Genomic DNA, 15,535 nt, shown 5'->3' with positions numbered 1-15,535 from the left:
GCTCCCCTAGAGCAATTCAAGACATAGAAATAGTTACATGTATTTATAATCTTCTACATCCTCACAACCTGTGCAGAATTCTATTGATTTTTATCAGTGGAAGTACTTCAACGGTTGCCATTCTTTCCATTACATAGATTTCAGGTATAATTTTTGCTGCTGGTTCTGTTTTCTCTTCTCTGAAACCTAGCCATACTTTAATCCTCATATATTCCTATATCTCCTTATGAGTGTGAGTATTCTCTTTACAAATTTTGCATATTATTATTATTATTATTATTATTATTATTATTAAACCGGGCCATATAAACATTGCTTTACCAGGCTGCTTAATTGAGAGGTCAGTTTTATTTTAGTCCTGGTACTGATTTTTCTCTCGAAATCTATCAGCTGTTTATTGCCAGCTTAGAATCTATCTTTAATCGTGCCATGCTTATTAAACTTCTGTAATTGACAAACACGGCTTATTGTGGAGAAATAGAGACAAACTTGACGTCGCAGCAGTCCGCCGCCTTTAGCGAAATTGTACAAGGGAGGTCACACCACAAAATTTATTTGCTTTTGCTGCTTTACAGAGTTACTTCCCATGCACTGCGATGGCACCACCAATTGTGTAAACAATACGTGTAAAGTATTTCAGAGCAAAATATAAAAACTTTCAGTGGACAAATGGAGATAATTATAAAAATTCGGTTAGTAGCCGACCAATAAGGGGGATTTTTATAACTCTATGACAAAATTTACTATGCTAAATTTTAATGAGGCAACTTTACCTCGTCTAGGGTTGTTACATGATTTTTATCAGTAAAACGTACTTAATTATAGCTTGATTCACATTTAAAATTTTACTCTCAAATTTTTGTCTTGTGGATAGCAGTAATTCATACATCTTGTTTCAGGACTGACTTCACGTTTGTGTTGAAGATGCGGATCTTGGTGTGTAGAGATAAACCCTTGGAGTTCCAGACAGGTCGTAGGGTATGGAATGCTAGTCGGAATTTATTTATTTTTGCTGACTATGCTGCCAAGGTAGGTTAAAGGGTCAGACTCTGTAATACATTTCCTATGTAGTTGGAGCGGGGCTTCTTGCTTGTTGCTGACCCGCATTGTAGAGTCGTGACTACCATTCGAGGAACTGTTCAATAATGATTCTCAGTGTAGCGATATGGTTTGTGCATGATACCCTGACGAAAGCCTGTTTGTTCTTGCTCCAGTCTCCTCAGTCTGGTCTGAAGCTATTTTATCATTCTGCTTGCATTTCCTCCGCAATGGATTTGATGCGACTGTGTATTCCTTTCACCATTTGTTTGTTTGGCTGATTTGTTTTTTCTTTGGGCGTATGCGCTTTGTTGCGCCAGTGTCCTCTCCAAACAGTACTACAGAATACCCTTTACCCAAAGGGTCGCCATGGTCGCGAACACGGAGAGTTGAACACTGGCCGCTACTTTCATTGTCGAAAGTCATCGCCCTCAGATGCCGTGTTATCATCATGATTTGCTGTACAGGTTTTATTTCCTGAGCTTTACCAAGATATTGGTGTCAATCGTGTCCTGACTATTTCTGTGACTGATCATGTGCGACGCTTGGAACTGTTGTCTTTGCATTCCCGACTTGGCTTCTATGGCGGACCGATGGCGCAGGCCTGTCACCAACACGTTGAGGGGTGGCTGTCATGGGTTTTGATCTTTTCTCGGGCACGCTGTTCTTTCTCTGCATGTGCCATCTGTTTACAGGGCTGGTGATATAGCCTTAGTTACTGGCTCGGCGTAAAACACAATCCCCCCCTCCCCCCCCCAACACCTTCTTCCACAACATTACATTTCCCGAGACTGCATACAAGCTTTTTAGACATTTTACAGAGACCTTACAGACGCCTTGACAAATGAACAACATGTAAACAGCTTTAGAATTTCGTTCATATTCGTTCGTTGGAAAAAACAGACCCAAGTATGAAAACGCAACGCCGTTTCAGTGATTTATTTTTATCTATTTATTTATTGATAAGTGGGAATATTTCTCTAGAGTGTGCAGAGAGGTGAGTATACAGTGAACGCAGTCCTCAGTTGAATGTAGCGTCACACGCAAATTTTCCGTTGGCAGCAAACTCGGTTCACCGCCATATCTTCTGTGCAATCACAGTGTTCAGTGTTCAGTGTTTAATTAAAGTGTTGCCTTGGTGGCACGCGCACATGCACGTCCGTCCTTGCTGCCGTGCACCACGCCTCCACGTGCGGCAGAAAGCTGGTGTTGATGACAAAGTAGAGAAAAGACGAAGGTTGTCCACACACTGTGATGGCTGTCATTACTGCCTGTAGGCTGTAGCCTTAAGGTGCAGGGCGTTTATGACTGGAAAAATTGACATAAATAATCAAGTTAACAAGTTTTCGAGTGGCGTGGAACTCGGCCTCCTCCGCCCCAATATGTTGTTCCCCCCTCAATCTTTTTTTTTGTACTCTCTGACCCGTGCCTTCCACTATTTCTCTCTTTTATCTTTGCGCTTTCTCTATTCTATGTTGTTTATGTGCTCATAGTGAATGCTTGTCATTTGTCGATCAGTATGTTTAGCTCTCTTTTCTTCTCTCATCCGTCTCTCGTCTATCTTCCTTACTCCACCACGTCCTCTCCGCGCACAAACCCAGAGTGTAACAGTTACTTACATAAGTTCTCATTCAATGGCTGTCCCAATACCTAGTTTTAGCTGATAATTTAAAGGCTTTTGATAGATACCTAAACAAAAGGTGCTCTAAAAAATGTGATAAAGTCATAGTGTGAGAGTGTGAGAGTGTCAAGTAAAAATGTGTTGGTGGTGCCGCTAAAGTCAGTGTAAGAATGTGCTACTGTAAATTAGTGTCTACCGAAGATTGAGACATTGTTTACAGTGCGAGAAAGTAATGTCTACAGCACGAAGTACTGTAGTAATCTCAGACCACCCTACAGGTTGAAAACTTTTTAAAGCTGTACTTCGTTCTTTGGTTGAAGATCGTAAACAAAGATGCGCGCGCACTCACTTCCGGAGCACGTGATGGTGGTGAGCTGCTCGCGGATGGTGTTGAGCTTGGCGTAGTTGTCAGCAATCAGCATGCGGCTGCGGTCGCCAGCGATGCCGAGGAGTTCATCCTCACTCAGCTCCTCGCCGAGCTTCCCGATGCCCACGGCGTACATGACGATCCCCTTCTCACGGGCTTTCTTCGCCTCCTCCTTGGTTTTCTGCAGAACGAGGCAGAGGTCACAGGTTACACACCCATCTCTGTGGCTACCATGATCGCGTTTGAGCACAGACACGCCTCACCTTGACTTACTTGTCTTAGCTACACGTAGTTGTATGAAGCCTGTAATACCGTTTTAAAGACAAATACACCGCTGTAATCGCAGGGTACAGTTACCACAATGAGTTCAGACTCACGGCTTTAGATATAGTGACTACTATAAGTTCAGACACACATTCTAGATAAAGCTTACAGGTGTGACTTCAGATACAACGCTTTAACTATAGCGAACCCTGTGATTAATGACACTAGTCTGTTGGTAGAGTTACTACTGTCAAGACAGTTACCCCTCTACACAGCCAGTACTTTTCTTTGATTACAGACTACATAACTATATGGCAACACGATCTCTGCCAATACATTCAGGGCTGGTGTATAACCCTAGCCGATGATGGGTAAGAGTACTCAACGTTTTATAAACTGAAAGGATTACACACACATATATCTGAAATTTGAGCCAGTTCGTTTACCCTTACATTACAATCACACAATTGGGTCGACCAAGCGTTGTCATCTCTCTCCTTTGCATATCAGCTCGAAATAGACGGGCATCTTAATGTACAAGTAAAATGAAGACATACTTTTTTTTAGCGGCGACTTTTATATGTGGAAACAAGACAGGAACGCTCGTGACCCAGCAGGCCAATCAACCGGAAGTGGCATCTGCAGGAGGTGACTTACCATCCACAGCTGCGACTGGCCATCGGTGATGACGATGCAGACGTGTGCTGCAGTGGGACGAGACTTGACCATCTGCACGTCCCGCATGTACTCGATGGCAGCGCCCGTGTTGGTGGATGTACCATGGCGCCACTTGATAGCCTGCAGCTTGTCAAGCAGGTCCTTGGAGTTATCGTACGTGCTGCAAGAAAAACCAGACCAAAGAGGGCATCTTCACTGGACTTTTTTCTGATGGATACTTTTTTCTGGCAGTATTTTTTTTACGATATGAAACTCAGCAAATATTTTTGCCAATGGAAATCTAAATGTAATGCGTAGTCTCAAGGAAGACCAAAGTTATTTGAAACAGCAGGCAAAACAACAGTTGCAACAAAGATCAAAACGATTGCGGAATTGAAGAGATTTAAGAGAGAAAGAGAGAGGGGTGGAGGAAATACATGATGAAAGGTCATGTGAAGAAAAGCTAGCTATCACATGTTAAAATCTATACATAGTGTAGGTGCCATCAGCGAATACGTTAATTTCCTAGTGAAAAAAAAATGTATGGGCATTAGATGTCAATTAAATCGTCCAATAATGTTTCGAAAGACTGAGCACAGTCACTAGAAACGCAAGTTCTAAGCAAGTGAAAGACTGGGATAAATAATATCTTCCAAGCAATGAAAATTGGGAGATAATTGATTATATAGATATTGAGCAGATGAATGGCATTATTTAAAAACAATTTTACAAGAGTAATGGACCACACTGACGGTAAAAAAAAAAAAAAAAAAAAATGTAAAGGTTCTTGTGCTTTGTAGCCGTGAAGGTTGTCAGCAGTTTAATGTCTCTAGGGTCAGGATGTATTAAGGAGAGGCAACTCCTCTCCCTTCGCCATTTTTTATCTTCCTCAAGAAAAAGTCACCCATGGCTCCTAGAATTTTCCCTCCACAGACCAGAGCGAGCTCTAACAAGTGGCCCTTTACACTGACAGAGAAATAAGGGGGATATTTGGGGGAAAGTTCTCACTCGAAGTCGAAGGCGTCGTCAGTGTAGACAACATCCCCAAAGGTGACGACGGAGACGCGGACGGTGTGAGGGTTGACCTGGAAGCTCTTGACGAAGTTCTGTACGAAGTCCATGCCGACGGTAAAGTTGCTCTCCCCGATGCTCTGTGACGAGTCGATTATAAGGCTAAGGTCCACTGGATCCATCTGGCACGCTGAGAATCACAATCACTCAAGGAAATTAACTGGGTCGACGTGACCTGTATTCTAGAGCAGACGAACATCACAACATTGTAACGGGTCAAACTGGTCTGTTCACTAGTGCCGACGACAAATGTCATCACGTGTTAACAGCGAGCGGCAGGTTTTTTTTATAAAAAAGATGAAGTGGAGAGAGACTATAAAGAACTCGCACTTTGAGATATTGCTAGACAATGAAATGAGGTGTGAGACTAGAAATTATGGAATGGCATTGGTACACTAGCGTTTAATCTGGACACTGCAAAGTATTTTATATTTTAAATTCAGTTAACTATGAAGAAGTCTTATGTAAAGAGTGTTTATGCATCCTTTTTGGTGATGTAGGTCCAGTCTTTTGTGTCAGTGAATATAAATAGTATCTGGGTACTCACGTGGAAAAGGGACCACTGAAAAAGAGAAGAACAAGTTAAAATGATAAAAATTCGTTTCATATTTGAAGGTGCGAAATTAAACTTCAAAGATAAAATGAAAAGAGAATATGTTAATTTACATAAGTGCAATATAGTCTTAGGGATGCAAATAAGTATACACATTAGTGTTGTTATAGCATGGTTAGCAAATTAATGTCATTGGATATCCATTTTCCCAAATCTTTGATTTATTTATTCTGATCAGCCAGGTCATATGAGCAACAAGCCACGTGTATACTAAGACCAAATGTCTGCATGACCACCCTCTCTGCAAATTCACAATATATATATATATAATCTAACTCTTAGTGGCTTAAGAGTGAGCACTCACCATCGCATGCTTCGTATGCGAGGCGCTTTTTAATGTCCTCCAGCATCTTGTATCCAGATACCACAAACACATGCCTGTAAGACACAGAGGCAACATCTATGAACCTTATCCTACATTCCCACAACTCTAACCCCGCAATCGTCTTCTACTACTCCTGAACATTATTTGGAGAAGTGTAATTCTTCTGAGATTATGGCTCGTGTGATGAAATTCTGTTGATGGCGCCTCATGCAAGCTGATCTGAAACTAATGGATAGAGGCCCTCGATGTGTTTGCTTGAAGCTGACTGCAGCAAATTCAATAAATCTGGGAGCGTTTTTCGCGGCAGCAGAAATTTATAATTTGTGAATCGTAACAATGTCGTAACGTGTGAAGGACGGACAAGGTCCGCGAATGATGTTATACATTTCCAAATGGTCCTCGGCAGGAAAAAAGGTTCTCCACCCAAACTGACCTGTTGTCGCTGGCGATCCTGTGAAGTTCTTCAGCCGATACAGATTGGCCAACACCGATGGCGAAGACCTCCAGCCCCGCCTCTCGGGCTCGTTTGGCCGCCTGGGCCGTCAGGTCCGGCTCCTGAGAGTTGCCGTCCGTCAGCACGATGACCACCTGACGAACTTCGGGCCGCGCCTCCGGCTTGTGGTTGTCCATCATGAAACTAACATCATCATCATGGTCAATCGTCCATCAACATCGGCGACATCATAGGATTGTCACCGTCAACTTAAGAAAGGAAGAAAGAAAGAAAAAAAAAATGAACACAGTCAAGAATGAAATGCTGAAGACAAGAAAGAAAGAGGAGAGACATCAAAAGTGACAGCAGTAAAACTAACGAGAATCGATCACGTACTTGATTCCGCCGCTGGTATTTGTCTTGATTCCTGATCGATACGGCACTTCCGATATTGCTTTTACGAGGGAATCTTTGTTGGTGTAGGCGTTGAAGCCAAAAGAGTCGTCACCATAGGCCACCTCACCATATGTCACCAGAGATACTCTCACCTGATCAATCAAGAAAGCAAGAAACAATTGACAAAGCAGCTTTAGCTAAGAATGCATTGTGATTTTTGCCGTAAAAGGATCAAGTAATAGAAAATATAGAAGATAACATCTCAACTCACAGCAGAGGGCGAGATGTCGAAAAGTCCGACAAAGTCCTCGATGAAGTTCAAGCCGAGGGTGAAGTTGTCCGGCCAGATGCTGGCAGAGGCGTCAACCACGAAGGAGATTTCCATGGGCTTGCTCTTGCATTCTACAGTTCACCGACAGAAACAAGAAATCTGTTAAACATGGCATCCGTTGATCGGGAGGATACCTGAACATTCAAAAAGTCGCGAAAATTACGTATGTATTAAATTATATATGTAACTCTACACTCGCAGAGATTTCTCTTTCTTTTTTTCAAAGAGTGTATGTATATGGGGCGGGATTATAGTGAAGTACGCTACCTCACACGGGTGTCGAAACGACTGGTGCACCTAACTTCGGGTTCGTACAACATTTCTGTGACCACTACCCGCTTTCCCCCAGGGTGCAATTTGCTACATCTCTCCCTCCCCCATCCCGAGCTCGCCCTTTGCCTTGCTTCTTCCTTTTTCCATGCTGTCTCAACATCAACTGCAGAAACTGACCTTTTTAATCAGTCTTTATAATCATTTTGTGCTCATTTTCACTTTTTTCCCCACGTTTGGTTCTGTTGTGGTCTCGCTCATTTTCGCTCACTCCCACTCATTTGCCTGTCTTACTCAGTGCTGGTCCATTAGTTGTTTTGCTCATTTGATGTGATTAGTTTCACTCATTTGTGATCAACAATAAGTCATTTACCTCGTCCCAGTCCTGTCGATTTAATCTCAGCTCAGTTCTACCATGCTCAGTAAGGATTCTTACCTTTGGGACAGTTGTTATTACTTTCCAGCACTCGCCTGTTCCTGCGAACGATTAGAGATACGGGTGTGACTAACCACATCATTTAAATCATAGACACACAAATTCACAGACAGCTGCACACACACATACAGAGATTGTGATACAGGTATACGTGTACACAGGCGAGAGAAAGAAAGAAAACAAGAGAAACGGAACCATGAACTCGCTGGATCTTTGATATATTGATAAGAGAAACAAGGTTACTTTGTGATGTACTCACAATATCAACAAAGCTACTTATTGACGCATTCATGAAAAATCTACTTATTTAATTACACATGATCAAAGTAGGCTGCTTATTTATTTACCCATGATAACAGTAGGATGCTTATTAATACAATCATGAAAAGGCTACTTTCTATTTACTCACGATAATAGAAAACTACTTATTACACTCAGAATCAAGACTACCTATTGATTTACTAGTGATAGAAAGCAAGACAATTATTAATTACCACTTATTCATTTTCTCGTGATAAAATATACGCTTCGACGAGGTGAAAGATTTATTAATTATCATCCTATGACCTAATGTTTACCTTTCAAAGTCTCTCCAGGAGGCTGCTGAACAAGCCACCAGCTGGAAAACAGTGAGCTCATCAGCCAACATACACGACATGTATTGCATCAGGAAATAAGATACAGGTACATGAGATACATCAGTGAAAGCATCTACATGAAGTACATCAGGCTACACTACATGTTACAGTGTGTCGAGGGTTTGGGCGCCCGGGGCGAGCGAAGAAAATAATTTACAGAAAAAATTCAAATTGAATAGACTAAGCCAATAACTGCCTTAATAGGAAAAATATGTGACTGTGTAGGGGATGGGTTTAGTTTCGTGAAAAAACCCCAAATCCTCTGAATATTAAATCAGTTTAAAAAAAAAAGGGTGTGTGTGTAGGGGGGAACAACATTCATTCTCTCTATCCCGCACACCCTCACCCTTCAATTGATATGACTACACGATCCATTACTAAGAAATTCAAGAAGGAACGTAAGTGTAATGTAAGTGTAGTATAAAGGTAATATATGCAATAAATGATCACAGGAGTTTCAAAAATACAATAACTGATAACTAACTCACAGAACTTTGTACGTCAGAACAATACATGGTCTCGTATAATATCTAGAGAAGCTACAGATTACGAAGTGTACACATCATGATACAGAAATATATACACGAATGATGGGAAAAGTTTTGATAGAAAGCAAAAAAAGACGAGCTTTCCAAGTTAAGCGATGATATAACAAAACACACAACACAGACAACACGAAAAACAAGACTTGTCAAGTCAGGCAATGATGGAACTAGATGGCAGATAACAAGAGACTATAAGACTTGCCAAGTCAGGCAGTGATGGAACTAGATGACAGATAACAAGAGACTATAAGACTTGCCAGGTCAGGCAGTGATGGAACTAGATAACAGATAACAAGAGACTATAAGACTTGCCAAGTCAGGCAGTGATGGAACTAGATGACAGATAACAAGAGACTATAAGACTTGCCAAGTCAGGCAGTGATGGAACTAGATAACAGATAACAAGAGACTATAAGACTTGCCAGGTCAGGCAGCAAGAGAATTAGATGATCAGCAGCAAGGACAAGGGACACGCCAAGTCAGACAATGATAAAGCTAGATAGCTCATAACGAAAACCAGAAAATCAGGAAAAGAGAGAAACATTATTTGAAATAAGAAGCAGTTAGACAGCATGCTCCGCAAAGAATGGCAACGAAGACAACTGTTAAGTAGGGGTCTAGACACAGAAGAAACCTTGGCCACCAGAGAGGACATCTAAAGATTCTCACACAGAACGAACAACGTGCTTGACAGAAACAACAAAGGTGTATAGACAAACAACAAAGAAGGTGCATAGACAGACTTCACATGTGTCTGGATACACAATAAACTGATGCCCTGACAAAACAAGAGGACTCACCAAGACAGAAACGACCGCCAGGTAGCGCCACATGTTCGATGAGAGCTGCAAGTCGAGAAGGTTCCACTGCTGCGAGGGCGACGACAGACATCCAAGTCTCGTAGCTAGAATTTATAGTCCACGCGATGCCCTAATAGGTTCAATTAGTAGAATAATTAAACCGGCCATCTTTCCTTAATTGGAGACAATTGCACGCCCTGATGAAATGATTACTCCACTCCACGGGCAGCTCATGAACCAAAATTATTGGAGAGTATGTCTCCTGCAGATGCAAAGTGCTGGATAATTGTGTAAGCCAATCAGAGACCAGTAAGTGATGTTTTTAACTGTGGTGCTAACTCTCACCTATTACAGCTTTCAAATCCCACCCCCACAGTCTTGCCCATTTAGGGTATGGTAATCTGATACATGTATGTGTATCGTGCCTGAACCGAGTCCCTACCCGCGCTCACCCTATAGTCCCTACCCGCGCTTTCTGGGTATCCAATATTCCATCTTCTCCATCAGTGTTGTTATGAAAATGTTTTCCTAGCTGCAAGCATGCTGTCTTTGAGAAAAAACACAGTAATTCTTGCAAATGATCAACAAAAACAAAAACTAATGATCAAAAATTGATGCGTCCGGGAACGCACAACAAATGAGAGGCGTTGATTGTCAGTTAATTGGGGTAATTTAGTACCATAGGTATTTGGGGGATACATTATTTTGCTGCTTATTTTTACCCTGTGTGTGGTATTAGTTTGCCTAATTAATTCTGTTTGGCAGATGGTCAATGTAACGCACGTCAGAGGTCAAGGCCATGTCAGTGGTGTGAAGGTCAAGGTGAGGTGGGATTTAGTGAAAGACGACTGATTTTTTTCTTTGAGCCCACTTCACATGAAGTTTGCTCCTTCTCTTTCTGTTCTTCCTCTTCTAAGGAAGCATCGATGTCTTGTTCAAAAAAGGGGAGACGATTTACATCTCACTGTGAGGAGTGCTCGTTCCTTCTACCCGTAAGTGCCACAGATTGTAGAAGTCTGAGAATGCGCCACTACGACAAGTACTTGATTATGATATATATATATGTGTGTATGTTGCTACATCTTGCTACTGGACCATTGTTTTGATATTGTATAGGGTATAATATCAAGATAAATCAAATGGATAGAACAGTTAATAGGGATTTTTGGCTGCATGTGCCCGACCATTCCCTTGTAATAAAATGTTTTATGATCAAAAGAAAGAAGAAAGAAAGAAATAATGTGCAAGAAAGAAATGATATCTTATAAAATAAAAAACATAAAATACAATAGTTTTATCTATAAATTAAGCATCATACAGTGTATTAATTTACCTAATTTAATGCTTATGTAGCTCTAATGTAGGACTTTTACATATTACAGATATGCTAAAATACACTTATTTATTAGAGAAAAAAATTAAAATATTTCAGTGGAGCAGGGAATGAGCAGGCGTATAAAACAACTAAACCTATTCCAATAAGAAATATTAATTTCTTTTCCTTCTTTTGACCAAACAGCTACTCACAGAATTTTGCCATACTGTTCATAATACCACGAAGCGAACTAGGAATGAAGGAGGAGCTAGAAATGTAGATAACAATGTACAGTGTCTTCTATTGAACATGATCGACCCATCAAAAGCGTTCGTCTGCACGCTCTCTTGGTTTAAGGTGCATAGCATCTTCATGGCACACTAGCTGCATGGTTAGCAAAGCAGTCAGCTAAACATACTCAATAAATATCATCCGTGTACCTGACTGTTTAACTGTGAGCCATGCAGCTAATGAATAGTGATACATCACTCCCCCGGTCTTCAGTGATTAATCTCCGAAAGGTCGAAATCGTGTTCTGGCTGGCAGTTTGAGTGACTGAAGTAGGTGCAGTGCTAATATCATGTGAAGGACGCCACCCCAGCAATGATGCTAATTGGCATAATTACAATTAACCATGCCTGACGGAAATTTTTACTGATGCTGGAATTTCCTGGTTTCTGGCAAAACGCCACCAATTATTCCCATAAACAAAAGCAGAGATCAAAACACCAAGATTGTCACCCCTTCTCAGTTTCCAATTGTCGTTCCTGAGCATTCTTCTGCAGAGAGAGTGATTGTTGTGTTTAATTAGCGGCGCCAAAACAAATTCATTACAAACCATCAGCCCAATTTCAGTAGGGGGTCCAAGCCACTACATTAAAATCTCTTGACCTTATCTTTCGGTACAAATGAATTATCGTCATGACAAACCAGAGTAGTCATCATCGTTATTCATCATCAACCCCTGACTGATGCCAGTTGGCCACCAGTTAACTTAGTCCGACGGTTGCTGGAGGGGAGGGAGATGAGGTTAAACACAGTGGCTGACATAAGACTCACCACAGGTCCAGCTTGAGTGGTGGTCACCAGACCCTGTTCCTGTCTTGACTAATGTTATGCCTTCATCCTCATTTGCATGACGGATGATCACCTTTTTTTTTAAAAAAAAAAAAAAAAAACCTCATGATTTTCACTTTACGCACTTTATTTCAGAGATAGATGACCTGAAGCTGACCGAAGTGTTTATTTTCGAAGCTTGTGAGACACAAGTCTGTTGTAGTACTGACAAGAGTTCTCGAGATGTTAATAACCACGATACTATAAAGTTTACTTCAATTTGTTTTATAAATCTGCTGAGGTTTGTGTTTGCTAAAAGCATTATTTTCCCTGATCCAACACTGGGTAGATAATATTTTAGCAGGCATTTAAAAAAAATCATAGGACGCAAACAGATCGTTTTTGAAGCTCTCAAGAATCCAAGTTTCAACGAAGTATATGAACTCAAATTTAGTTTCACATGATATAAAGTCTCTGTCAGTCATTTTAAAATGAAGACCATCAATATTCCCCGGTATGAAGTATTGGCGACTTGTGTGGAATTATTGATATTAACCGAGATGTCTGGAGTACTTGTTAGACTCATTTTCTGTGATTAAGTGAAGCCAAATTAAGTTTTAAGAAATTGAACTCATTAGGCCACGACTATATATAGGGCGAGTAGACCGCGGCATCTGCTTTGTGTGACCACAACAACTCACGGTGATCGGTGTCAGAGAGGGTGGAGGTGTGCAATCTCACCTGGGTGTCCCTCAGGTGACTAAAAAGTTAATAAGTTAATCTTAGTGATCGGTGTCAAAGGGAGGGTGGCGGGGGGTGGTGGTGAGCTGACGACAGCCATAGCAACAGACACTTTTCCTCCTCTTCCTTCTCCCTTTCTCTTTCTAACTGCTTCTCATGACAGCTTAATATTTGAAAGCAATTTATAGTGCTGGAAGAGGGTATAATATACAGCGTACACACAAACATACACATACACGTATATATATATACTTACATCATTTAAAAAAGCAATCAAAAGATTCTCCAGTTATGTCTCTTGTGGGGAAAAGCTATTTTATTAGTTTATGCTTGCGCGCGCACTATTAATACTATTTATTATTTTATTTATTCAGTATTTGGAATATTTTCTGGGCAATATAATCAAAGACTGCTGGCTACATTCATAGAAACATTTTGCGTGTGTGCGTGCGTGAGTGCGTGCCCGCGATTTTACGTGATGTGTAATTGAAATTGAGAACTATATTCAGTTTGTTAATTTGTTCCGCTTACGATAATAATGATTATTACAAGCAGTAAGTGAATCTCTAAATGAAAATTAGTTTCTAAGTTACTAATATCCGTCTTATGTACATACCGCGCATGCACATTCTTCTCTCACTGTATAACACACACACTCCAATCATGTTTGCTCGTTTCTTCCCCTTAGACAATGCACGACATGACAGATTGAATGTTGGTATTATTTCATTATTTGTTTGCTATATATTTATTTGTTTTGACAGGAATGGACACGGCGGAAGCACCACTCTTAGCCACATGTGATAAGCCCGAGTGTCCCATTTGTTTGAGCCAGTTCACGGAGCCCAATTAGATAATGTTTTGTGGCCACATTATCTGCCGGCCGTGTTTAGTCACATATGGCTGCAGTCACGTGGTGTGGAGGCCGGATGTCCTCCACCCACCTCTCCACACCCGACTTGTTCAGCACGGCAAGAAGCGGGCACTAGCGACCGGCGCGAGGCGGAGACATTGAAAAAACTGTCCTCTAATCGTCTAATGTGCAGTTGATGATAGCTGTTTATGACTTGGAGAGATTCTCAAGGAGGAGGAGTGTCGTGGTCTTGAGGACTATAAAAATGTAAAAGATTTGATCAACGACCTCATCTGTTTATGCTCTAAATATATTTGTATAATTAAACACTAATTGATGTAAAAATGGAGAAAAACGCGTTCAAAACAAAAGAAGAAATTGCTGACAAATGTAGTAAGAAGGGGTATATATATATAGAGGAAATGGGGGCTGATGATGCGTGTGTAAAACCCAAAAACTAAATTTGTCAGTTTTAGACTAATATAAGGGTCTATAATTTTACCTGTGCATTTTGTACGAAGCTTTACACACCTAATCCAAAAAAAAAAACATTCAGTCATCCCTCTTTCGACTGACGGATTATTCACCCGTCAAGTCTGTGTGAAAAGCAAACTTTCCCTTTTTATGTGTGAGCGTGTTTTTAAAGCAAAGTTGATATATTTCTCACGTTTGGCTTTTGAGCTTGAGTAAGACCCAAATTAAAGTTGAGAAGATGCTTTACCTGTGACCTAGTAAATTTATCGTCCATCCCACATGACCCGGCACATTTTGTTGGTTCTAAAACCTCTTCTTACTTGTTCTGATTATAAGGTTGACTTCACGATAATACAAAGGGAGATGATTCAGTCAATTTTAAATTCAGGGGATGGTACTCTTACATTTTCGTTAGCAGACGAACAATTCAGCTACAATAGAAGGCAGAATACCTTATGCTTATCAAAATACAAGAAGTTTAGAAATAAGATTTCATTAGTGTCTACGTATTCAATGTTAAAAATTTAAAGGTATGAAAAATCTGCAATCACGAAGAAAATATTTCAAATTAAGAGAAATGTGAAGGATAAGAAATAATTTAAATTCATACTTCCTTGTGTAAGTGCACGAAGACTAAAAATACGTTCACAGTCTACAAACCAAAGGTCCAGAGATCTTATTGTAAAAGAGATGCAGAGTTTGTTTCTGTTTTTTTTTAAATGAGGCACACCTTCGTGTAGCGTGTAACGTCCTATATATAGCTTTTACCTCATTTACTTACCACTCGATCACGTGTAAACAACTCTATGTTCAAGTAGTGATTGTATATTTATAACATCATTCGAATCCCATAATAAATTATCAACTGAAAAATTAGCCTGCTTCTATACATATGTATTTGGTCAAGATGCAGTTTCGCCACACTATAGCTGTTAAAACAAACCATATATAAATGCCAATTAATCTTAGTGCACATGGAGATCTAACAAATTAATCACCTAATTAATCACACTAACTATGCTAACCTGATGGTGTAGCTATTAGCTACAGATTGTATTTGATCGCTATAGCCGATTAATGATCCTTAGAAACACTTCCAGCGATCAATCATTTTAACAGCTACACACGTACTACTAAAGCAAGTTTGGCATATTATAGTCGAAACGTCGATTAGACAAGTTCAAACCTAGGTCTCGAAGCTGCTGGCTCTTAATCTGGGTCAGTAATTCGACTGGGGATTTTTTTCCAGCCACGAGAAGAAAGATGCAAACACTAGCTTAGCATCTGCCTA

General features: G+C 40.5%; 1 protein-coding gene across 1 annotated transcript; it reads right to left on the bottom strand.

The window, feature by feature from the left end:
* Positions 1–1,962: 1,962 nt before the first annotated feature.
* LOC112561346 (cartilage matrix protein-like) lies at positions 1,963–9,925 on the bottom strand. Its single transcript, XM_025233764.1, has 12 exons — positions 9,806–9,925; positions 8,401–8,441; positions 7,823–7,863; positions 7,057–7,187; positions 6,786–6,937; positions 6,390–6,593; positions 5,936–6,009; positions 5,566–5,580; positions 4,956–5,148; positions 3,948–4,128; positions 3,009–3,207; positions 1,963–2,346 (listed from the first exon to the last, which is right to left on the bottom strand). The coding sequence occupies exons 1-12, from the start codon at positions 9,836–9,838 to the stop codon at positions 2,303–2,305; spliced, it is 1,308 nt and encodes a 435-aa protein (XP_025089549.1). The 5' UTR covers positions 9,839–9,925; the 3' UTR covers positions 1,963–2,302.
* Between the last annotated feature and the right edge of the window lie 5,610 nt (positions 9,926–15,535).

This window comes from Pomacea canaliculata, linkage group LG4, assembly GCF_003073045.1.
Source record: "Pomacea canaliculata isolate SZHN2017 linkage group LG4, ASM307304v1, whole genome shotgun sequence".
Classification (NCBI taxonomy): Eukaryota; Metazoa; Mollusca; class Gastropoda; order Architaenioglossa; family Ampullariidae; genus Pomacea; species Pomacea canaliculata.
The sequence above is the reverse complement of the archived record's forward strand: the minus strand, read 5'-3'. Positions and strand labels throughout refer to the sequence as shown.

Bases quoted from the DNA above. Each gene is read 5' to 3' on its own strand.
- LOC112561346 (XM_025233764.1), bottom strand. From the start codon at position 9,838: ATGTGGCGCTACCTGGCGGTCGTTTCTGTCTTG. The intron at 7,188-7,822 runs GTAAGAATCCTT...GGTGAACTGTAG, and splicing joins TAATAACAACTGTCCCAAAG to AATGCAAGAGCAAGCCCATG. The intron at 2,347-3,008 runs GTGAGTGCGCGC...CAATTTTTCCAG, and splicing joins CACCATCACGTGCTCCGGAA to TCATAAACGCCCTGCACCTT.